General features: G+C 47.7%; 1 protein-coding gene across 2 annotated transcripts in view; it reads left to right on the forward strand.

Moving 5' to 3' along the window:
* PIK3C3 (phosphatidylinositol 3-kinase catalytic subunit type 3) overlaps positions 1 to 25,522 on the forward strand; it is a 1,987,152-nt gene that overhangs the window by 1,740,190 nt on the left and 221,440 nt on the right. For both annotated transcript variants that reach the window (XM_069626883.1, XM_069626882.1), the window contains exon 22: positions 12,369 to 12,537. In XM_069626883.1, coding sequence (XP_069482984.1) covers positions 12,369 to 12,537 — 169 coding nt within the window. The remainder of the gene's footprint in view (positions 1 to 12,368; positions 12,538 to 25,522) is intronic.

The following is a 25,522-nucleotide window of genomic DNA, read 5'->3' on the forward strand; positions in this document are numbered from 1 at the left end:
GGACTTCTAGGACTTCCACGAGTCGTGAAATGCCACAATGCTTAAGAGGTTCCATAAATGTGAATACAGCTGGGAACAGATTACATTGGACTGAAACCTCTTTGGAAGCATTTAGACATTACTATGAGGCTCAACTTGAACATCAGTGTATGTTGGATCACAACCCTACAGTTATATATTACGAGTTAATGCAATTGTTTCAACCCGCTGCTATCATGCATACACAAAGACAATCACCTCATTTTCACACTTTCGATCACGAAATTAAAACTATGAAGGCTCTAGTTCGAGCAGAAAAAAGGGCGGCTTGTAAACTTAATGATGATAATCGAAAGAAAATGCTTATTTTGATTAAAACCAGGTATAGGAACTGGTCAAGAGGCAAGCGGACTAAACTATATCAACAAGATGGTAGTAAGATGCTAAAAATACCGGCTAGCAAAAATTCGAAAGCATCATGGGAAATTATAAACCAGGCGACTGCAGGTCAGCAGGCTGCTATACAGATGAATGGGGTGAGTGAAGGATCCGGGGTACAATATTACTCTAATTTGTACGCTTCTCGTACCATCATAGCAGACAGCCTTGAGCTTTTTCAACAGTCCGCTTTTGAGCTTAATTTTGATGAAGAAGACCTTTTATTCTTTATCAATAAAGCTAACTCTTCACGGGCCCCTGGGCCTGATGGTTTGTCAAACATGCACCTGAAGCAATTTCCTATAATTTGGGCCAAATATTGTACTCCATTTTTGTGCACATACACAAGACCCAATGCATTCCGGCATCGTGGAAAAAGTCCATTATCGTTCCTATTTATAAAAAAGGGGATCGATCTAACCCGGCTAGTTATCGCCCAATATCCTTGCTAGACGTGCCGGGAAAAAATTTCTGTCGCCTAATTTTAAGAGATCTGCGTGTGTGGTCGACCAACAATCATGTGGCAGATCCTTTTCAATCTGGCTTTATATCAGGAGTTGGTACTTTGCCTAACATCATGACCATTAACATGTTAAAATCTCAATATGCAGTACGGAAGCAGTTTTTATACTTTGCTTTCATAGATTTCAGGTCAGCTTTTGATTCTATAAATAGGAGACTTATGTTTCAGAAATTGTATCTTTTAGGTTGCCCTCCCTCATTATTAACCCTTATTGTACAGCTACATTCTAACACCTCCATGCGTGTAAGGTTAAACTTAGATGGGCTTCTGTCAGCTTCCTTCTGCACATACACGGGCCTCAAACAAGGCTGTATACTGGCCTCTTTTTTGTTTAATTTATTTATTCTTGATATGGGTAAGCTTTTTTCTGAGGTGCCTTCTGATGCCCCAGAGTTAGGGGGTCAGCGCATAGGATGGTTATTATATGCTGATGACTTGGTCCTAATATCGCAGACCCCAAAAGGATTACAAAACTTATTAACTGCACTGTCAACTTATGCTGAGGATAATCATTTAATTATAAACTTTGATAAATCTCAGATTTTGATGTGTAACCCTCATGTTAACAGAAAATCCATTTACTTTTCTTGGTCTATTGGCAATGAACCCTTGAAAACTGTCTCAGAATACAAATATTTGGGCCTTACGGTGCAAAATACATTAAATGACAATCTTTATTTATCCAACTTACAGTCTAAACTAGCTAACTTGACTTCTCAAGCAAGAATCTTGAACTTTAAGTATGGCAAATTCACTTTAAAACACCTTTTGCTCTTTTATGAACAAAAAGTTATACCTATATTATTATATGCTGCAGAATCCAAGCTTTGTCTTAGTGATAGAACATGGAATACGTTTGAAGCTATGTTTTGGAAGAGTGTCTTACGTCTACCAAATTGTGTTGCTATGCCCATACTAAGATTCGAACTTGGCTTGAATTCAATGGCTTCTAGAGTCAAATGGCGGATGTGTGTTTTTTTCCGCAAATGTTTATTGGGCCTAGGAATGAACAATATATTAAGTACTGTAGCACGTTACTTGATTTATTCTACTCACTCCTATCCACGTTCTTGGCGTAATTATGTAATTGATATTTTGCTTGTAGCTAATATATCAATCCCTCTTTTACTTGAAAATCCTGCACGGGCTAAGATAAAATTTTATCAATGGTCATGGATTCTTAATCAAACAGCATGCCTGAAATATAAAGACTTTGATAGACGTATCTTTGGTCATAAACTTTTGGGCTATTCTGCGCCCTATTTGTTGAAATGTCCTTCCACTGACATAAGGAACAAATATCTACGGTTTAGGTTGAACCTGTTCCCAACTAGGGAAGTCCTTGCGAGGCGGCATTTGATTCCAAGTAATATGGACTATTGTCGCTATTGTGGAATAACTGATGAAAAGGAGACATTACAGCATTTGATCATTTTTTGTAGTGGCTTGCATGATCAACGGTCCAAATTTTTTACAAATTTAATGAATTTTTATAGCCAAAAAGATGGTATACAAATTTGGGAAGCAGTATGTGCTGATATGAAATTTTCTACAATTAAATCATTAGTGCAATTTCTTGATGCAATTCTACCTGCTTTAACTAAGTAATGTCGAGCTATTTAATAAGCAATGAGCTAGATTTGTTTATTAATTGATTCGAAATTTTTATGTTGCTAAAATTGCAATTTTATAGAAGAATCGATGTACAATTACATGCATGTATACTTCCATATTTGCTGATTTTAGTTTGTTGTTATCTGCTGTTTTCATTCTGCTTTTTCTTTTTTTGAAAAGTTGAATTATTCAGCTAAATCAAAATAAAAAAAAAAATAATAATTTAACGTGGATGCAAATGGTAATAGTAGGCCTTTAAAAAGTCATGCAAACAGCAGGGAAAACGTCTGACAAAGCTGGTGGGCTCAGGTTTCCCCCATGGCTCTACAAATCGGAATACACAAATCATGTCCAAATACATAGGAAAACACGGTGACACTGATTGGCGAACACACATGACATAACTTCAAACCAAGACACTTATTTGTCTTGTGTGCCATGAATTTCTTCCGCTTGAAAATCGTCTGTACTTTAACAACTATCCTCTTGGAAAAAATGCCACCAGTTGATAAAATTGACAGAAACGGTTAGATTGGAGTTGCTTTGCTTCGTAAACCACAAAACGGTCACGTCGGAGCTTGAGAGCGGGCATCCCACCAAGGGAAGTCATTTGCCTACCAATTCCGGGTCAGATGGAAGTGTTCGGTGTTTGCCTTGCTAAGAAGGGTTTAACAAGATCACTGGAGCATGCGTGCTATTTCAACCTAAGCTATAAACACTTATTTTCATTAGCGGGAATATATGTCTCGTTTTTTGTTATTCTTTCTAATGAATCCGTTTTATTTTTAAGATGTGTAGTGTGCATTGTTTTTTTTTGTTGAGAGACCCAGTGGCCTCACACCCACAAATAGTTTATATTGCATAACTCAAAACCACACGTGTTTTCCTTTTCTCCAGCATGGGGTCTGGCATGGATTCACATGCTCATGAATATTCCCCGTCGTCAGGCTGGGAATCCTCGGTAAAGAAAAAACCAGTATCAGTTTCGTTTCTGATCTGTCTTTCGTAGTAATAACCAATCACTGATCTCTGTGTCATACTGACCACAGCCAATGACTGCCCTCTACCTAAGCCCCGCCTCTGGCAGCCATCTTCAGATTTTTACCGCACGTTCATGTGTTGGGATCCTCGTGCTATTGCTCTCGAGCGTTAGTGCTATTTTTTCACGTTTTTTTTTTTTCGGTCAAAAGAGCCTCAAGCTCCATCGACTCTCTATCCGATCAACGGGGACCCGTGTCGGATTCGTCTGCACCCCTCAAGGGTGAAGATCTCGTCGAGCTACGCTTTTGGAGGACTCCAGAAGTTTCTCAGGCCCGGTCATGGCCCAGGAGAAGGGAAGCTCGACGCCCGGAAAGCTGTTCAGGGTCTGCCCTGGATGCCAGCTGCAGAACGTCTTCAAGGAGGACGAACACTCTTTTTGTCTCTACTGCCTACATGAGGACAAGACGCACGTGGAGAAGGACTGTGCGTTTTGCGGCAACATGTTGGAGCGGACCATGAAGGACCGCCATCAACGTCTCGCCAACTGGCTAGAAGGGAAGAGCCCGTCCGGCGAGAAGAAGAAGAAGAAATCCGAGCGGTCTTCTAAGACCTTTGAGGACGCCCCGGCGACGGGGGTCCAACATAAGGCCAAGCACCGCGAGTCCGCTGGCACCGGGAGCGCCGAACGGTCGGGCTCTAGGGGCGCCAGGCAGGGCGCACCCTCCCCGGCACCATCAACCACGAGCCAACGCTCTGGGTCGGGTAAGAGGAAGGCCGAGCACCCGGCGAAGCTCCTTGAGAGGCCCCGGTCGAGCTCGAAGGCGGAGGGGGAGCGAGGCGGTGTCCCCCCCCTCAAGGATAAGGCGGTGAGCGCACCTAAGGTGGTGAAGGCCTTAATCCATCCGGCCAAGCCCTCTATCGAAACTGTCGCGGCGGCCCTGGCTCAGCCTGTGCAGGCTACACCAGTGGTGGCGACCTCGGGGCTCAGAGTCTCCCTACCACCTCGGAGGGAGTCCTCTTTTGTGCCCATCGATAGGACCCCCGTGAAATCCCCCGAGGGGAAGAGAAAGGGGAGGCAGGGCGTCGTCGTAGATTCGGCCTCAACCTCGGAGGAGGAACTGGTCGAGGTCTTAAGCCACGGCCTCTGCGTGGAAGAAGACCGACCCGTCGGGATGGATCCCGACGCAGGTGACGACGACATCGCCGAGGGTACTGACGGGGCCCCTGTTCGCCCGTCGGATTCCCCTCTGCCAGCGCCGCGAGACAACTCGGCGGCCATTTTGTTGGCTATACAGTCCTTATGCTCAGAGATAAGGACGAGACTACCGTTGCCGACGGAGGAACCTCTCCCGTCTGGGGACCCAGAACCGGGACCTTCTGGTGTTCCCCCTACTAAGAAAAGAAGGATCCACCCTCCACCTCCTTTTCAGCCGTCGCGCCCCGTCCAGTCCTCCTCCCCGTCCACCCGAGGGGATGATACGGGGACTGACACGGCAGCGACGGGTACGGACGACGAGGTATACGACAAGGATGTACCGTCGTCGCCTCCCACCAGGGCTTCTCCGCCCGACGAGATTGGATCGTTCCACTCCATGATCACCAGGGCATCCGAGCTTTTCCAACTCTGCCCTGAGGAGAAGAAGAAGGAAGGTTTCCTTTATCAGCGGCGCGAGGCCAAGAGGAAGACGGTCCTCTCAGTGCCTCTATTGGACGACATTCGGGATGAGGGCCTCACCCTCCTCAAGAACCCTTCCACGACGCCAGCGAGAAGAAGTACCGGGTCCCGGACACGGCCCCCCTGTGCCTCCGGGCGCAGCCTACCCCGGACTCCGTCGTCTCCGCGGCGGCCAGGAAGAAAGCGGGGGGGTGCGGCCTCCACATCGACTTCCCCACCGGACGGTGAGGGAAAGAAATTGGACGCTATGGGACGCAGAGTCATCTCGTCGGCAGTGACGACGATTAAAGCGGCCAACGCCTTGGCTATCGTGGCCCGCTACGACAGGGAGCTCTGGTACGAACTGGCTCCCCTGCTGGACTTCCTGCCGGACGACAAGAGGACAGAGGCCCTGGAGATCCTGCAGGAAGGTGAGGTGGCTTCTGACCACGCCATTACCGTTGCGACGGACATCGCTGACACTGGGTTCCGCCAGTTGGGCAACGGCGTTTGCCTTAGGCGGCGTGGATGGCTCAAGGCTACGGACTTCCGTCAAGACGTTCAGACCAGAGTCCTGGACATGCCCTTCGATGGGAACAACCTGTTTGGGAAAACAGTGGACGATTCCCTTCAGGCCATTAAAGCGGACACTGAGACGGCCCGGGCCCTGGGAGTTTTGCAACAACGACGGACGCCCTTTCGGAGCAGCGGAGGCAAGGGCGCCTCCAAAGGTTCCGGCGGCGGTTTCTCCACCTACCGTCAAGCGGCCCGCTCGTCGTCTCAGGAGGCCTACAGAGGACGAGGCAAGTCTGGCGGACCCCGCCGTCGTCGCCAAGGAGGTCAAGGCGGCAAAGCTTCGTCGAAGCAGGATTGAACCGGCCGTGGGGTCGGGCCCCCACCGAAGCACCCCGGTGGGAGGCCGGCTGGCGAGCTTCGTCAGCGTGTGGGAGTCCATCTCCACCGACCGTTGGGTGCTGGACGCCTTGGCCCGGGGCCACGCGCTCGAGTTCCAGAGACGGTGTCCGCGCGTCCCCCCCGTGGCCAGGAAAGACTTCCTCGTGAAGAAGAAGACGGGAGGATGGCGCCCCATCCTGGACCTGCGACGTCTGAACAAGTTCATCAAGGCGCAGAAGTTCCGGATGGTCACCCTCCAGCACGTCCTGGGTCAGCTGGAGGAAGGAGACTTCCTGTCGTCGTTGGATTTGGAGGATGCCTACTTCCATATTCCCATTCTAAGGGGGCACCGAAAATTCCTCAGGTTTGTGGTCCAAGGGCGTCATTACCAGTTAAAAGCCCTCCCCTTCGGACTACGGTCGGCACCCAGGGTATTCACCAAGTGCCTCGCACCGGTGGCGGCGCGGCTGCGCCGCGAGGGGGTCCATGTCTACCCCTACCTGGACGACTGGCTCATCCGAGCCAAGACGAAGGAGCTCGCCGTGGTTCACACGGCAAGGACCGTCCAACTTCTCACGGACCTGGGATTCTCCGTGAACTACGCCAAATCCCACCTGGTACCCGGGCAAGACGCTCTGTTTCTGGGAGCGAGGCTCAACACAGTGTCCCTTCTGGCCTCCCCGTCGGAGGAGAGGACCAGGACCATCCTGGGCAAGGTGCAGCGGATGTTGGTGGCCGACGCGGCCAAGGTGAGGTCCATCAAGTCCCTCCTCGGAATGATGTCTTCCTGCATCTACCTCATTCCCATGTGCAGGCTCCGGATGCGCCCGTTGCAGGAGTTTCTGGACGCGCGCTGGATCCAAACGACGGGCAGCTTCGAGGAAAGGATCACACTCGACGAGAGTTTCCGACGAGCGATCCGGTGGTGGGGCACCCGCGCGCATCTGACGGCGGGCATGGACTTCCAGACCCCGTCCCACCAGGAGACAGTGACCACGGATGCCTCCCTGGAAGGGTGGGGAGCGCACACCGAAAATCTGCACGCAAGAGGCCTTTGGCTCCCGACGGAGAAATCCCTACATATCAACGTCCTGGAGCTCCGTGCAGTGTTTTGGGCCCTCAGGTCCTTCCTTCCGTCCCTCAAGGGCAAGGTGGTGAGGATCTTCACCGACAACACCACCACCATGTTTTACATCAGGAAACAGGGCGGAACCATGTCCCCAGCACTGTCTAAGGAGGCACAGGACCTGTGGCATTGGGCCGTCGCCCAAAGGATATTTCTGGTGCCGTTTCATCTGGCAGGGATAAAAAACACCATCGCCGACTCACTCAGCAGGGAGCTGCGCTCGTGCCACGAGTGGGAGCTACGGCAGGATCTAGTGGATCGCCTCTTCCGACGGTGGGGCACACCCCAGATCGACCTGTTCGCGACGGCGACGAACTCCAAGTGCCGGAGGTTCGCCAGCAGGTTTCCCCAGGCGAGGAGCATGGGCGATGCTTTCTCGTTCCCCTGGGAGGGCCTGTTCCTCTACGCGTTCCCTCCTTTGCCACTGCTAATCCGGCTCGTCAACCAGCTCAAGAGGTCACGGTGCAGGATGATCCTCGTCGCACCGGCGTGGCCGAGGCAGATATGGTTCCCGGACCTTCTGGACTTGTCAGCGTCCCCGCCAATCAAGCTGCCGGTGGACGCGGATCTACTCTCCAGGGAAGGGGGCGCCATCCTCCACCACGACCCGAAATCGCTGAACTTGCAGGCCTGGCTCCTGCAGCGCTAGAGTTTGGAGGATACGACATACCGGCCGACTGCAGAGAGGTTCTTGCAAAGGCCAGGGCGTCCTCGACTCTTAAATGCTACGGACACAAATGGAAGAGGTTCTCTGTCTGGTGCCGCGCACAGAAGATTAACCCTCTACGGATTACGGCCCCCCAAGTACTGCCGTACCTGCTGATGCTGGCCAAAGCTGGACTGGCACACGCGTCCATCAAGATTCATCTTGCTGCGATCTCCCGATACACCAGAACCACGGGGCGGACGTCCTTGTGGTCTCATCGTCTGGTGAAAGAGTTCATGAAGGGACTGTTCAGATCGTTCCCGCCGGTGAAGGCTCCGGCCCCGGCCCCGGCGTGGGAGCTCAACGTGGTGCTGACCAAGCTCATGGGACCTCCGTTCGAGCCTCTGCACTCAGCTCCGTTGAAATTCCTGTCGTGGAAAACAGCGTTTCTTGTGGCCATCACCTCTGCACGACGAGTGGGAGAGATCCAGGCCCTTTCCTGCAAGGCCCCGTACTTGACTTTTCACGCAACAAGGGTAGTGCTCAGGACGCACCCCTCCTTCATGCCCAAGGTACCGTCGGACTTCCATCTCAACGAACCCTTGGTGTTGCCTGTGTTCTTCCCGTCGCCTTCGTCGCCGGCTGAGAGGACTTTGCACTCGCTGGATGTGGCTAGAGCGCTAAAGTTCTACGTGGACCGCACGAAGTGTTTTCGGAAGACGTCACAACTCTTTGTGAACTTTGGACCTGTCAATCAGGGGAAGGCTCTCTCGAAGGCTTCCATTTCCAGATGGCTCTCCGGCTGTATCATGTACTGTCACCGGTTGGCAAACCGACCGCTGCCTGGCCGTCCGAGAGCCCATTCCACCAGAGCGATCGCAGCTACCACGGCGTTCCTATCTGGTGTACCCCTGCTGGACATATGCAGGGCTGCTACGTGGAGGTCGACGCACACCTTCACGAAATTCTACTGCGTCGACCGGGATTCCAGGGAGGAGTCCAGGGTTGGCCAAGCAGTGCTGCGCAACCTGTTTGCCTGAAGTGAGCCTGGTGAGGAGGTAAGATGCTTAGTGTTGAGTTTGATGTAATGCTTAATGTTGAGCCTTTGCCACCTCCCGTGGTTGTGCATGTGTGTACTGCTATGTATTCTTTATTCATGAGCATGTGAATCCATGCCAGACCCCATGCTGGAGAAGGAACAAGTTACTTACCTGTAACTGTTGTTCTCCAGCATGGGTCTGGCATGGATTCACATGCGAACCCTCCCGCCTACCCCTCTGCGGCTCTTCACTTGGTCATACTGCCACTTCACGTGCTTCCAAATCTGAAGATGGCTGCCAGAGGCGGGGCTTAGGTAGAGGGCAGTCATAGGCTGTGGTCAGTATGACACAGAGATCAGTGATTGGTTATTACTACGAAAGACAGATCAGAAACGAAACTGATACTGGTTTTTTCTTTACCGAGGATTCCCAGCCTGACGACGGGGAATATTCATGAGCATGTGAATTCATGCCAGACCCATGCTGGAGAACAACAGTTACAGGTAAGTAACTTGTTCCTCGTCTCTCGTGTATGAAATCAGAATGTTAAATTTTCTAGTTCTTAGATTTTGTCAGTTTGTGGATATTTTTCACTATGCAGTACATTCATTGTGTGAAGCACTACAAAATGTTTCCTCTAGTCCCATCTGCTTTCGAGTGGTTCTCTTGGGTGTCCAGTGGTTGAACATCTATTGGAGAAATGTTATCTATTCACTGGTGTGACTAGATGGGTGCAATGATGCTTGACTACAAAAGGTCTGGGCGACCATCCACTTTGCGTTTTTGTTTAAATGTGATCAAAGGTGATTGTCCACATTCGCAGACCACGATTAGCTGAACATTTCCATTTCTTAGTGATAATTGTGGCTAGTAATTTTGCTAATAAATGTAAAACTGGTCCGTGCATATAACTTATCATGGTGGATTTATTTATTTTTTTGATCCTCAAGAATCTCACAGGATTCCAGGCCTTCTTACTAGTCGATATCAGCACCCCCCCACCTCCTTCCTGCACTGCCCTTGCGGCCCCCTGCTTGGCCGCTCAGAATCTCACTCTTGGGAGTCACCTGCACTAGCACTTAGCCTGAGGTTTTCCCCCTTGGCTCCCCTTAGCACTTCCCTCCCAGGCCCACCGTTAGCACTTGCCACTCCTCTCCTCCTTCCCCATCTCTTGCACTTCTCCTCACTGCACTTGCATGCCCGAATGTCACAAGGCCTAGTAGGACCATGACTGTATTTTACTGTTTTTGCTATTTCTATTTTTCCCTGTTGCCTTCCGATTTAGCCTTGTGGTGCTTTGAAACACTATTCAGTTGTATAAGCACCTAACAAATGCTCAATAAAATAAATAATTTAAAAGAAATGTATTGGACATTTGTAAGGCGCATATACAACAAGTGGTGTTTCAAGGCGCCACAATACACCTAGAGGGGTAGTATGGGCCTAGAACGATTAATCTTCGGTGGCAGGAGGACCCTGAGCCACTTGTCCTACCCCCAACTACACTTTAAGGTTTGGTAGCAGGAGGTCCACAGAATAGACCTTCCACCTGGCCAACAGTGAGGTTCAGTGGCACGAGTCTTCCAGCCATATCTCCTGCCTTGGCCCACTAGTTAACAAACAAGACCACGCCCCTTCTATGCTGCCTACTCCTGTTGTCATACAGTTTTGGGGCAGATGATCCATTGGCATCCAACCATACTACCCACCCCTACACGCAAATACAAGGGTGTGTGGTGTAGCAATGCTGCTGCTTGTGCTCTACCTTGTGTGAACGTTTGTGCCTGAGTTTTGTATCAGTCTTGTACCCGTTTTGTGTTAGTGTAAGATGCATCAGTACTATGGAAGCTTCAACGTCTGCAGTCTGTCTTTTGTGTGGAAGGAATATATGCAATGCTACACTAGCACTGTTACCTGTTTTTAAGGATGTCTGTCTAGGGAGGGGAGGGATGACGTATGTGCACTTTTGCTATCTATGCCGTTCTGGTTCTTTATTGGAGAAGCTTGCATTTTCTGCATGCTCTTTACTTGTTTTGCGGAGTGGAAGCTTGCAATATTGATGTATGTTCAATACCTTTTTTTGTGGGGGGAGGAGGTTAATGTAGGGAACAGAGAAAGTTGGAGTTACTTGTCCCATTGCTGCTTGTGCATGCCTGAAGCTTTCATTGGTGCTTTTTGTGCTTTACATATTTTCTGTCGGGGTGGTAGTATTATGTGTTGTTGCTGGCCTTTGCGGACCTCCTTTGTGTATGTCTGTGGGGGGGTGGTGGATAGGGGGCAAAGCTTGCTGCCACTTGTGCTGAACATTACCATTGTGAGCATTTCCTCCCTCCCCATGCTATGTCTGATGTTGGTTGTGAAAACGTAGCATTAGTTCCATCACTTGATTGGGCGATGTGCTGCATGGTTTCTCGATAATATTTTCTAGAAAGAGTTTTTTTATAAAGCATTTGCTAGCGGAATTAGCTGATTTTGATACATGGCAAACAACAAATGTTACTGATTATTAAAATACCCAAACCGTTGTAAAGAGGATTTCTAATGGATTCATTCATCCCATGGATTATTTATCTATGATACTCTGTCTCCAATGCCAACTGGCTTCCAAAACGTTTTCACCACCAAAGAGCACCGTGCACTGTTTATCGCCGGAACTGAAGTTGAGGCCAATATATATATATGGAGACGCCGTGCCACATGACCCTACTCCTGCCAACCCCACTTTTAATTGTGCAAAATCTGTATGCATTGGGTACACTGCTAATTGGTGATTTACAGTCAGGCCTTCACATAGCGGACTGTGTAGCATGCACTATGACCACCGGAACAGTCCTCACCATGCACTCTTGATTGAGGACTTTGAGGTTTGCTTCAGATGTCCAGACAAGGCACCTGGGCATGCCCTATGACAGGCACAACCTGTTTGAGACTTAGGATGAGTCTCTTCAAATGTTCTTGTCCTCTAAGGCCACAGTAAAATCATTCGGCTTTGCTGTCCAACAGTCCTCCACACCTGCTTCTAGAGGGAGGGGTGTATCAACCAGTGGATCAAACAAGTATACGTGTGCTAGTTCTAAGTATTTAGACCTTTTTTTTTTTACTAAAGCAAGGGTTCTGACTGGTGGAAGCGATAATCAAATCACAAGTCTCCACTCCCAGAACCTAATTCAGGTCTTTCACTGCTACATTCCATCTAGGTTTCCATACTCGCAGAATGAGTGTACACTGTTTATTTTTGTTGCTCAGTCTCAAAATCCAAAGAGGTTAATGCACCCACAAGATCATCTCCACAGGTGGTGTGACGAATGTCTTCATAGTGCACGTGCACTTGATATCTGTGCAAATTATCATGACTAAATATATGTAACTATTCAACATGATACTTTTAGGCTGAACATCTTGTGATCGTCCTGAAAATTAGGTACATTTCATTTTTTTTATTCTTCTTAATATTTTACCTTTGCAATCCACAGGTAAACTTTTCCATATAGATTTTGGTTACATTCTGGGGCGAGATCCTAAACCGCTGCCACCGCCAATGAAATTGAACAAGGAAATGGTTGAAGGAATGGGTGGCACACAGAGCGAGCAATACCAGGCCTTTCGCAAGCAGTGTTACACAGCATTTCTACACCTCCGAAGGTACAAATTAGCATATTTTTAAATGATTCTTGTACAGTGGGAATTAACCATTGAAGCACGACTATATGCACATTTACATACACTTGTTGACACAAAGCATCAATAACAGAATGGGATTGTAATCCCTAATGAAATGCAGGAAATTGCAGCTCAAGGTGACACGATTCACTCCCTTCGCTATCGTTCCTGCCACTTGGAGGCTTGATTTGGGGTTTATTGCCTATTGGACTTTACTTCCGAACCTTAGGAGACAGTGCTGTGGTGATTTTGGAGCGCTAAATCCTTATTTTCCATGTCACTTCCCTTCTGTATCCATTCCAGGTTTATTTGCAGCCTGTATGCTGCTTTAATCAAATGACTATGCTTCCCAGAATGCCTGGCCCACTGCTTCATGTTCACCCTTTCAGGACAAGGTTAGGTGGAGGATAAGCAGCACCTGTGGCTGAGGGGTGCTAGTAAGCAGCACACCTGAGGCATGTGCTCATAAGCCAGCTTTAAAAGCCTCAGTTTGCTTCAGTCCAGCGTTGGTCATTGATGTTGTGTTCCTGTTTGCGACTGGCCCCTTGTTCTTTGCTTAGTGTCTAGTTTCTTATTTCTTGTTCCCTGTATCCTTGGATTTCCAATTTAATGTGCTTATTTCGTCTTCCTCTGTTTTGCAATCGGCACTTTCCAGTGTGTTCCTTTTCTTGTGCAGCCCAGTTTGTCTGTGTTCTTTATTCCTTTGTCTTTGCCCTATTCTGCAGTGTAGCCTTGATCTTTTAGTCACCCTTCATGTATAGCTTTTCTTTCAATGGATTGCTTTTCTTCCATAGATTCCTCATCTGATATCCTCATCCAGCTCTGCTGCTTGGAAACTTTTTCGATGGGGCGTCGTGGACCTCGATTCGGCTGTCGATCGTTGGCTCCGGAACGTAAGGTCAGGCATCACATAAATACCACGTCACTACGCCCCATACCTCAGTTCCTTTTTTGTTGCACGCTGCTTCGGGAACACATCATTGAGTCTTCGACTCTACGTTTTTGACTAAAATCCTCTAAATTTGTTCATAATTCCTTGAACGCCATGTCCTCTCCCTGGGTTTCAGTCTGCAAGAGGTGCACCGACTGCCATTGCAAAATGTCAGTGACCAACCTGCACGACGTTTGTCTGTGGTGTCTGGGTGCGGATCACGACACAGAGGGATTTGCATTGTGCTCCAAAATACAGTTGAAATCTATCTGTGAGTGGGCCGCCTAACTTGCTTTAGTCCGACCGTCCCCAAAATTCCAGCGCAGTCGCTCGTCTGTTCTTCTGAGGCCGACATGGAAGGGCTCACCCCCGAGAAGGAGAGGGAAATGCATGTGCTAAAATCCAAAAAGCGGTCACACTGGAGGATTCATCGCGTAAAAAGAAGAGATGTCATGGACATGAGTCCAGCTCGTCGTCGGAAAAAAGGAAGCCTTGGCTGGGCCGACCACTCGAGAAGAGTGGGATTATTTAAAAAAGAAATGATTGAGCTGTTTAAAAATCAAGCTGCTGCAGGTGCTTGGTCACCCCCACTCGCCCCCCAACAGCAAGCCTTGGTGGCGAAAGCGGCGCTGGGTACTCCTGACCCCACGCATGTTAATCCGTTGACGCCATCAATGTTGGAGAAACTTTTGGGCTGAAGGTTAAAAAAGGTGCATAAAGCATCGACGGCTGGTCCATCTCTTGAGCGTCAACAGGCTGACGTCTCTGATGTCACGGCATTACTCAAGCCTCGATCCACACCAACGGCCATTCCATCGGCGTCGAAAGAAAGACCATTGGTGCCGACTATCGGCGACAGATCTTTTGTTCCACTCTCCAGGTCAGGGTTCTTCGAATCCATGACGTTGATTGTCAGCGTCGACCAGGACGATGACCAGGGGAACACAGATCCCATGTATACAGGGTCGGGAGGTGTCAATTTCTTTCGACTAAGCTGACCTGTTGGCTTTAGCCCAAGGATTACACAATGCCAGCGGTCTGGACATGTCTACAGAAGTTGAATTTCAGCAGGGTCAACCTTACGCACACCCAATGCAAAATTTAGGACCTTGGTGGAAAGAGTAGAACCTTAGGTTTGAAGTGCTCTTCAGCCCCTGTTCAGGGCTACGAATTGACGGACATCTTGGATGAAGGTCCTGTGAACGAATACAGGATGCCTCTTAACCCGGCATTTGCAGACCCCCTAGCCTCCTTGTGGCAACATCCCTGCTCCATTCCCCCCAGTAAACTCTTACTTTACGGGGAAGTACAGGCCGGCCACAGGAGGTCCATCTTTCCTGGCTTCTCACCCTTCTCCAGAAGGGATTGTTATGCAAGTATCCACAAACCCCACCAGACCTGTGGCATCCACTTTTAATCTGCTTCCGGGGATGAAGGGTAAAAGGTTGGCCTCAATGGCCAAAAAGGTCTTTACTTCTAGCAGCACGGCGTTAAAAGCCACTAATGTGTGGCCTGTGGATTTGCAAAGTACTCCTTTGGTTTATGGAAAGCCATAGAGCAAGCAACACAGTAAATCCCCGAAGGTGAAATGCAGGATGGGTTTACGCGGCTGGTGGAAGATGGGAATGAGGTAGCCAAGCAGTTGTTGCAAACGGGCCTGGACGTGGCTGACTGCGTAGGTCGTTCAATGGGGTTCATTGATACTATTGAGAAGACAAGCCTATCTAAAAACCTCTGGCTTCCCCCCGAACGTCCAGAATAGGCTACTGTGAACATGCCGTTTGAGGGAGAGTTTTCTTTTGGCCAGAAGGCTGAGTACTCTGACAAAGTTCAAGGAGTCTAAAATAGCCGCAAAATCGCTGGGCCTAGCTGCGCAGCCGGCCAAACCTGCCTTCAGCTTTGCCTCTAGGGGCAGATGCTACAGGCGCTAAGTGGCAGGAAAGTGCAGCTTCCACAAGCCAGGTAGGGACAGAGGTTTTTCTCGCATCCCGGGAGGGGCAGTGGGGCTTCTAGAGGCCAGCAAAAAGCGGTGGGGGCGGCACCGCCCTCTAAGCTGCTTTGATTCCCCCACCCACGACTTTCCGGTTGGTTAACGGTTGGCAGGAGATTACCTTTAGTGGGCCCTGAAGCTCATTTGGTGGGGTTGTCTGCCCTTCTTAAGGAAACCACCAGACAGAACCCCACCACCTCCAATCCGACCGGAACAGGAGCTTTAGGAAGAACTGAGAGCCCTGTTATCGAAGTGTGCCGTGGAAGAGGTACCCCCCGATCAGGGAGGGTCAGGTTGGTATTCGCAGTATTTTCTGGTGCCCAAGAAAGAGGAGATCTCTGTCTCATTCTGGACATGAGGGCCTAGAACAAGTTTCTAAGAAAAGACAAATTCAAGACTTGGAGAGCAATTTTCCACGCTCTTGAACTTCAGGACTGGCTGGTGTCAATAGATCTACAGGACACTTATTTCCATGTGCCGATACATCAAAATCACAGGAAGTTCCTTAGGTCCCTCATAGGGGACAAACACTATCAGTTCAAAGTGCTTCACATTTGGTTGGCATCCGCTCCAAGGGTCTTCTCCAAGCTCATGGCCGTAGTTGCGGTTCACCCAGGAGATCTGGGGTCCATGTTTTCCCATACCTGGATGACTGGCTGATCCGAGGTAAGTCGCAGGGGCATGTCTTGTCTCATCTGGAGGACACCTGTCTTGTACTGCACAGGTTGGGCTTCTCCCTGAACTTGAAGAAATATCATGTAATGTCAGTCCAAAGGCTCCAGTTATCGCTATAGCCCTAGACACTGGGGTGGGGAAGGCCTTCCCTTGTTCCAGAATCACGCCACCTTAACAGCGGCTTTCTTCCTCCGCTTCTTAGGTTTCATGGCCTCCTGTATTTTTATGCTGCCAGAGGCCAGGCTGCGCATGTGATCCTCCTTAGAGGTCAGTGGTCGTAGTACCTCGGAGCACTCACGGATCCTCTCAAGGTGTCCAGCCAAGTGGTCCACAACCTCAACTGGTGGACGGACCATGGCAATCTTTTGGTGTTGGAACCCTTCTAGCCTCAGGCCCGTGTGGTGACGGATGCATCTCTGGAGGTTTGGGGCACTCACTGCGAAGATTTGCAAGTGGCACATCAACAGGCTGGAGTTGAGAGCCATCAGGCTAGTCCTGAGGGCTTTTGCCCTGTCTCTCAAGGAAAAACATGTCCTGATTCTGACGGACAATGCAGTGGCCATGCACTACCTGAAGAAACAAGGTGGCATGCGCTCCCTTCTCCTCTGCAGAGAGGTGATGGAGCTGTGGTTTTGGTTGCTGGAGAACTGGATCTCAGTCTCCGCAGTTCATCTGGTGGAGTCAGAGAACGGTTTGGTGGATGCTGTTAGCAGGCAGAGTACAGTCTCACATGAGTGGGAAGTGTGCAGGGAAATCCTTGAACAGGTCTTCTCTCTCTGGGGTACCCCAGCAGTGGATCTGTTTGCCACAGGAAGTGCAGACAAATTTGCTTGAGGGAATTCCCAGTCAACGCTGCACTGGGGGATACGTTTCTGGTAGATTGGTCTTTCCCTCTGCCTTCCCTCGATTCCCATCATTCCATGGGTTCTCAGGAGTTTGAAGAGGTTTCGGGCAACCATGATCTTGATCACCTCGGACTGGGAGAGGAGGACGTGGTACTCTGATCTCTTGGATCTGTCCATCTGTCCACCTCACCAATTGCAGCTCCCAGATCTCTTGACCCAGTCGGAAGGTTGAATACTCGACCCATGCCCAAAGTCCCTCAACCTACATGTGAGGCTCTTGAGAGGATGAGGCATGACTGGGAACCTCTCCAGTAGGTACTCTAGGTGTTGCTAGCTGCACGCAGGCGGTCTACAAGATCTCTGTATGCGTACAGCTGAAGAATATTTGAGATATGGTGAAAGGAACGCAAGATCAATCCCATCTCTTGTCCCCACCACTACACTGTGGAGTACCTTCTGTCATTGGCCTCAGCAGACCTTCCGGTTATCACACTCAAAGGATATTTGGTGGCCTTGTCTGTGTTCAGAAGGTCCCCGGATCAAGGTTCTTGCTTACGCTACAATTCCTGAGGGGCCTTGTGAATACATTTCTGCCAACTCCCTTTGTTTTCCTGGACTGGGACTTAAATCTGGTTCGGACATTTTTAATGGCGGCTCTGTTTGAGCCTGTGAATTTCTGTTCCTTGAGACTGTTGTCCTTGAAAGTTTTTTTGGTTGCTATAACGTAAGCCTGGAAGGTTAGTGAGTTGCAGGCATTGTGCTGTTATCCATTTTTGTACCGAAGTACAGTGCAACTGACACCAAGAGGCAACCTGGCGCTAACAGATGGAACAAAGTACCGTAATCGAGCCGGGAGATCAGAAGAGCAATGTTTCTAAGGCCCTTCTGAATTGCAGGTGGGGAGCCGTAGAGCGAAGCACAATAGGCAATACGTTCCACAACTTGGCAGACCTCACCAAAAATGAGCGTCCCCAATTCGAGCACAACAAAATCTAACCACAGAAATAAGAAAGCGGTCCTTAGAACGCAGCAGTCAGCCAGGAACATAGGGCCGTAACTTAAGTTGCAGATACTACGTTCCTACCACATGGAAAGCCCTGTGTACAAGGCACAGAGCTTTAAAGTGCACATGTTTGACCACTGGCAACCAATGTAAAGCACTCAGAACTGGAGAGATGTGATCCCGGAAAGAACAACTGGTGGCATGCCGGTCGACTGAGTTCTGCAAAATATGGAGACGTTGTACCAAATAGTCAGGTTGAGTAAGATACAAAGAATTGCAATAGTCAATCCGACTAAGGACTAAAGCTGCAACCACCGGGGCGCGAAGATTATCTGGGATATACTGAAAACCCTTTCTAAGAATCTTCAACTGGAAGTGGCCAGCCTGACCGACTGAGCTGATCTGCGAGGAAATAGAAAGAGAGGAAGAGATTTTAACACCAAGATTCTTAACAACAGGAACAGCTACAGGAAAAGAACCAAAGGAAGAAGGCCACAGAGTCTGAGTCCAAGGAGAGGGGAACAGAAGCAGAACCAACAACCAAAACCTCAGACTTGTCCCCATTCAGTGTAAGACAATTGTCGCTCATCCAGCCCCCCCATGGCCTGTAGGCATTCTCTCAGCTGTGTAGCCTAGACAGGATGGAGAAGGTCCAGTCGCACTAAGTTCTGAGTATCAGCAGCATAAGAGTAGCATCTGACGCCGTGGGAGCAGATAAGAGCAACGAGAGGTTGGATGTAAATGTTGAACAGGGTGGGTGAAAGAACAGACCCCTGAGCGAGCCCACATACCAGAGCCGAGACAGCAGACACAAACATCTGCAGAGAAAGCAACTGTGAGCGGTGAGAAAGAAAAGAATGAAACTATGAAAGGACAGGACCAGAGACCCCTGCAGCGGCAAACAACTTATCAGGATGGAGTGGTCAACCGTATCAAAAGCAGCACAAAGATCCAAAAGGATCAGTGCCGAAACTCCACCCTGGTCTGAAATCAGCGTCAAATCATCCAGCACTGAAACCAAAACAGTCCCAGGACCTCAACCCGGTCTAAATCCTGAGTCAAAAGCATTCAGTAGAGACAAATCTTCACACAACCGTCCAAGCAGAGGGGCAACCAAAGATTCCAACAACTTCATAAAAAACGGGAGAAGCGAAATTGGTCGAAAGTTGGCGGGAACCAGAGATCAAGTGAAGGTTTCCTGAGCAGAGGGATCACCATAGCACATTTTAAGCTCGGGAGGGATGGTCCCAGTAGAGCAGGAGTGATTAATAGCAGTCATAACATTCAAGATAATCAGAAGCAGAATCACTTTCACAATTCTCAGGGGATGACATCAATAGGCGAAGCAGATTTCATTCTCTTCACCGCTGAGATAGTAGCATTGTCAGAGAAGGAAGGAAAAGAATCCCAGCGCAATCCGGATGTCGGCAGGGGGACAGAGGGGGCAGAGACCTGGGCATCAGCAGCAGACAGACGGGGAGCCACAGTACTAGGGTTTTGAACAGAAGAAATATGATTACCATTGTCCGCTATTTTATGAGCAAAGAAGTCAGCAAGAGAGTCACAAAGTTTTTGGGAAGGAGGAATGGAATCAGCAGGGGACGCCTTAGCAGACAATGAGCGGATGACCCTCAACAGTTCTTTGGGATGATTTACAGAACTCTTAATTTGAGAAATAAAAAACCTTTGTTTGGCCTGTTTCTCTTAAGGTGAGACCTGGATTACTGGGAGGTTTTGCACATGTAATTTTGTTTTCCCTGCTTCTGTTCCTTTACTTTCCCTTTGAGTCTGTTCCTGGTTTTCCCTTGCCCTTCTTTGATCCTTATTGATTGATAGGTGTGGTGTGCTGTTGTACCCATCTGCTGTGTGAATGTCTGTTTTCCTCACTACTCTGTAAGCACTATTCATACGTGTTTCTTGTCAGGAGTCTTATGTATTAAGTTATCCTCCCTTTACTCTTATAGCATTTCTGGGTCCCAGTTTGATCAGCAGGGTTTGGGGGCTTTGTTGACATGCCAGGTAGTGTTTCTCATCCTTGTGAGTATTGCCTTTAGGTTCCCTCATACAATACCATCAAGGGTGTTAGCTCACAGATACTGTCATTGCTTGTCCTGTATGTGGGCACAGTGCTCACAGTACCTGTAACAGTAATTGTGTGTGAGGAACTTGCTGACTTTCTTTGTAATAGTGAGGAGCTTCTAAGTGCTTACCCCGCATCCCTTTTCATATATTTGTATTCTCATCATGTTCTTCTTGCACATGATGAGTTTTAGTGTACATTTATCTTGGTTCCCGAGTGCATGTTTGAAACAAAGCTATTCACTGTGTGATTTTGTGCACATTTGCCTTGCCATATCCCCTGCCTTCGTCCTCTCATGACATAATGTGGCACTTGATTTCCATAATGGCTTCACACAGGTAGTGTCCTGAATTTCAACAATAATGTGTCTTCAGAAAAGGGGATCCTCCGCAGATTCATGGGATTTACAATAATGTCATGCCTCTTCCGAAGATGCTTTTCATAATTTTAAATTATATTGAATAACATTTTCTCTCTCAAAAAATCCAAACAAAGACATAGACATAGATTCTCTGCCTTTAGCTTCTTTGAGAAGTTTGCAATCCAACATTTGCCGGAATGCTTACCACCAATAAAAGAAACGGTTCCTTTGTCTAGTCTTGTCAGAGCAAAACTCAAAATACAGGCCTATGATTCATGCTAAATTTGTTTTAACCCCTAGACCATTATCACCATTCTGGTGGTCTTTTTAGATCTGCTTTTGTTTTATTTTAAAAAATGTAGCACTGTTTTTATTAATATTCGTAATAAAGAAATAACAAATATTCCGGTGTGAACGGGGAGGACAATGTAGATAAAAATCCTCTTTTGATAATGGCGTCCCACATCTTCACTAGGGCCACAATTGTACTAATTCTGATATTAGGAGGTCTATGATTTCGATCTTGCCACAGTATTCCTGAGAGTGGTGTACTCGCGACCGCTCTATCTTGACGAGCCCATATCTTCTGACCCTCCCCAGCAAACCACTCCCTAATGACCCGCAGTTGTGCAGCTTCATAATATTTATGGAAATGAGGCTAGCCCAGACCACCCCTATCTCTTGGCGCTGTAAGGGTGGACATTGCTGTTCTAGCCAATTTATTTTTCCAAATGTAGGCCGAAATAAGTTAAGTGAGCTCAAGAATGCTTTAGGGACACAAACGGAAGGGTTTGAAAATAATACAATATTCTGGGAAGAGGGATCATCTTGACAACCATCTTTCTCCCCAACCAGCATATTGCAAGTGGGTTCCACCTCAGCAAATCCCTATTCGCCCCGTACAGCTGTTCTGGCCTTTTTGTGAGAAGATTACCTAGATATTTTATATCCTTCTCCGCCAGTGCCAGTTGAGTTGGGGGTCTGAATACATTCTTCAACTTCAGGGTCAATAGACAAGTTTAAAATATCAGATTTTGACCTATTGATTTTTAGCCAAGAAATCGCAGTAAATTCATCCAGTTCGACATTTATTGTCCCAGCTTAGATGTCTATGGCTCTGTAATTGCCGCAAGCATATCATCTGCGAATGCGATAGTCTTGTGTTACATCCCCGCCATACCAATGACACAGATCTGTTGCAAATCTCGGAGTCTAGCCAACAGAGGTTCCAAATATATGGCTTATAACAGTGGGGACAGGGGGCACCCTTGCTTAGTTCCTCGTTTTATTGCTATGGTATTTGAGAGAGACCAATTTACCGCTATTCTCATCTATGGGGAGTAATAGTTGGCCTGCACCACACAAAGGAACCCCCTCCCGAGTCCCATTTTTTCCATGGTTCTAAATAAAAAGTGATATTCCACCCTATCAAACGCCTTCACAGCATCTAACGATACCAAGAGCGCTGGTATCCGTGTTATTGCTATTTTTTACGGCAAATGGCAAACCCTGCAAGTATTATCATGCGTCTGTCTTTGTAAAATAAATCCCGATTGATCCGGCCCTATCCGTGTTGGCATGAGGTCAGCCATTCTAGCAGCTATGATTTTGGAGTAGATTTTAGCATTGATGTTAATCAACGCAATTGGTCTACAGGAATCCTGGGATAATGGGTCTTTACCCGATTTGGGAAACACCACCAGTTATGCTTAATTCATTGAGTCCGTAGTCATACCTTTCACTCTAATTGAGTTGAACAATATAGTAAGACGTCCCAGTAGCGATTGTAAAAGCTTGTGGGGTATCCATCTGGCCCCAGTGCTTTGTTTCGTGATAGGGACAGTATCACCTTTATCACCTCTTTCTTCACATGTTTTGCCCTCCAGTCTATCCCTCTCCCCCTGTGTAATAGTCGGTAAGGAGGCCCTATGCAAATATATCTCCTGTTTTTCCCTATCTGGGGGCCCTATGTAAATATATCTCCTGTTTTTCCCTATCTGTGTCGTTAGAGGTATATAGTTCTGTGTAGTAATCGCTAAGGACTGCTAGAATGCCCTCATTAGTAGTTTCATAGCCCCAGTGTCGTTTTTTTAATTTCAATATTCTCTGAGATCTTATTTTATCGTTTAGTTGTCTTGCAAGCAGTTTATCAGCTTTGTTTGCTTTTACGTGATAAATTGCTTTGTCAAAGGTTATGTTTTTTCCGCATATTTAGTGCAATGAGTCTCTAGTTGGCCTTTTATCGTGAATCGTGGTGGCCAATATTGGGTCTTTCATCAAATTATCGGGAAATTGCCACTTCTAAACACCCTCAAGTCCCCCCTCAACCTATAGCTGTTTAGTTAATGGGGCATGGTCCAAGAGGGAAATAGTTTATTATATGAGATGAGACCCAAATGTAATCAATCCTAGACATAGATAAATGGACGTGGGAGTAATGTGTGAAACCTTTGTTCTGACCCTTTAGTACTGGCCAGACTTCATGAAGAGACAGCGTGGTAATTTTTTGCTGAAATCCTGTCTAGTTGTGGGGTCCATGCCATGTTGAAGTCTCCGGCCAATATTATTTCTCCCTCTGCGAAGTCTTCAAGTTGTGTCAGGACACCCCTCAAAAAACCATCTTGACCTTTATTAGGAGAATATATATTAGCCAATGTATACCTACAGGTACCTATAATTACTTTGATTATAAGTGAGTGTTCAGCTGGGTCTACCTTGGTCCCTAGCATCTTTACCACCAGCGTATCTCTTACACCTATAAGCACTCCAGTTTTTTTGTCTTCCGCATTTGCTTGGTAGAAATGGGTTTAACCCCTCATCTTAAGCCTCCCCTTATCTTTTTTCCTAATGTGGGTTTTGTAGAACATAAACATTTCTGGCTTCACACCCCTGAAAGATCTGTCAATGTTCCTCTTATTTTATCAGGGAGGTCATGCCCCTCATGTTGTGGGACAGAATTCTAATGGTCTTCATTGAACTATCCTATTCATCACTCATTCCTTCCCCCGCCTTGTATATAGGTTTGCCCTGCTTACTTCCATTTTAGGTGACCATTCCAGCTCTATAACATTCCCACTCTTCCCCACCCTTTGCAACAAACCCCAACTCCCAAAACACCCCTCCTCCCTACCCATCCCCCAACTTCCCCCTCATTCCCTGGGGAGGGCCAAAATTCCTATGATCCACCAGCAAAGTTTCCGATACCTTTGGCCCCTTGTACCCCCCAGAGTTACAACGTGGGGGATCCTAAACCCCACTTGAGATTCCAACTGGTCGACCACTTGCCCGTGGTCTCTAAGGCCTGTATCTTAATTAAATTACGTGTCCCTTTCATGTTCCACAATAGGAGCTTCTCCAGATGCAGTCTCCTACTTTCAGAGGCCTCAGCACAGTTTTGCATATGTTCCCACTGTTCAAGAAAGGTTGTTTCACTTCCTTCTGTCCTCTTTTTTTTAACGACCTCCAAGCACTTGGCTTCCGGTCTCTCTTTTTTTGCCATTCTGTCTTTCTAGTGGTTCCAGACGGCTCTTTATTTATTTGGCATCTAGGCGCTTTTTCTTAAGAAATTGGTTACATTCGGGGTTGCAGTTTCAGTTAGTCTTGTATGGCAACAAGGAAACAGATTACAGCCTTATCTTAGAATAATTAAAATTGTTCTGAGGCAGTTCTTTGTTACATGAGATGCATGTGTTGTATGTGATGTAAGGCAGCAGACAGGTGTGCTAGGACATACAGGATTTGTAACCAGTACGTTTGGGCGTGTCCTTGTATAGTAGCTATGATAGGCTTATGTGTAGGTTAGTTACAAGCTTGGGTGAACAGCCAGATTTTTAGGGCTTTACGGAAGGACAATAATGATGTGTCTGTCCTCTTTGTTAGGGGCATGGAGTTCCAATGTTTGGCTGCAAGCACTGGGAAACTAGAGCTGCCAGCTTTCTGACGTCTAAATCCTCTTCCTCTTCCAGCATCTGCAGGATATGCATACCTTCTTCACAGGTTGTAATTCGATATTGCTGGTCTTCCCATTTGAATAGTAGTCCAAAAGGAAAGGCAATTTGTATCTTCTTTGCTTTTGTGCAAGAAACCATACTACCGGGCTCATGGCGCACCTTTTTTGTAGTGTTGATTGAGCCAAGTCTTGATATAATTGCACTTCCGCGCCATTTATTTTTAGCCTGATGTTCTGGCTGCTCTCAATATGGTCTCCTTCTGGGTGTAGGAAGTAATTGCTGCCAGCATGTCTCTTGGTCTAGCTCCTGAATCTGCTCACTTAGGACCATCCCTATGAATCCTATCAATGTTGACCAATTCCTCTTCCTCCCCTGGTAGGAAGTCTGCAAACATTTGTTGTACTGTGATTTTCAGATCCTTGTCCTCTACCGACTCTGCCAAGTTTTTAATTTGTATGTTAGATCGATGGGGGCGATTCACCAGATCTTCCTATTGGATAGTCTAGGGAGATATTCAAGTGCTTTATCCGTCCTTCTGGACTCATCCGACATGTCTTGTATTGCTCTTTCCGCAGTATCCACTCTCTCCTCTAATTTAGCTACATATACCTTCACTTCCTGCAATGACTGTTTCAGTTCCGTTTTCAGTAAGGAGAATGGTGTCTGAAATGTTTCCATGGACTGATCCTGAAACTCTTTGAAGCATGATTGAAAGTCCTCTTTCTGCATTGCCATCTTCAGGGATTCTCTGCTGACCAGTCAATGCTTATCGGAAGCTTCCTCCCTTTCCGTCACCTGCGGTCGTGTAACGGGGCTCCACAGTTTCTTAATGCTATTGTCTTTTTTTTCCCCTCCGGATTCCTTTGACCAGAGCTGGTGTCTTCCCTTTGCCTTTGGACATGAGGGTAGTGATGTTGGCTTCCGTGCCGTAGTTTGTACTACAGATCGCTTCCTTCCTAGTGTCCACCATCCGCTGGTGCCTAAATAGCGTAGCAATATGTTGAATTTCGGGACTTTCCTGGTCTCCCCCAACACACCAGTGCTTACACAGTATTGCTCTTTGAAACACTTCCAATGTGGTGTTAAGGGGTTGTGTGCTCTTCCTTCCCATATGTTTACCTCTTGGAGTGCT

The sequence above is a fragment of the Ambystoma mexicanum genome, chromosome 6p, assembly GCF_040938575.1.
Source record: "Ambystoma mexicanum isolate Mex_15411 chromosome 6p, UKY_AmexF1_1, whole genome shotgun sequence".
Classification (NCBI taxonomy): Eukaryota; Metazoa; Chordata; class Amphibia; order Caudata; family Ambystomatidae; genus Ambystoma; species Ambystoma mexicanum.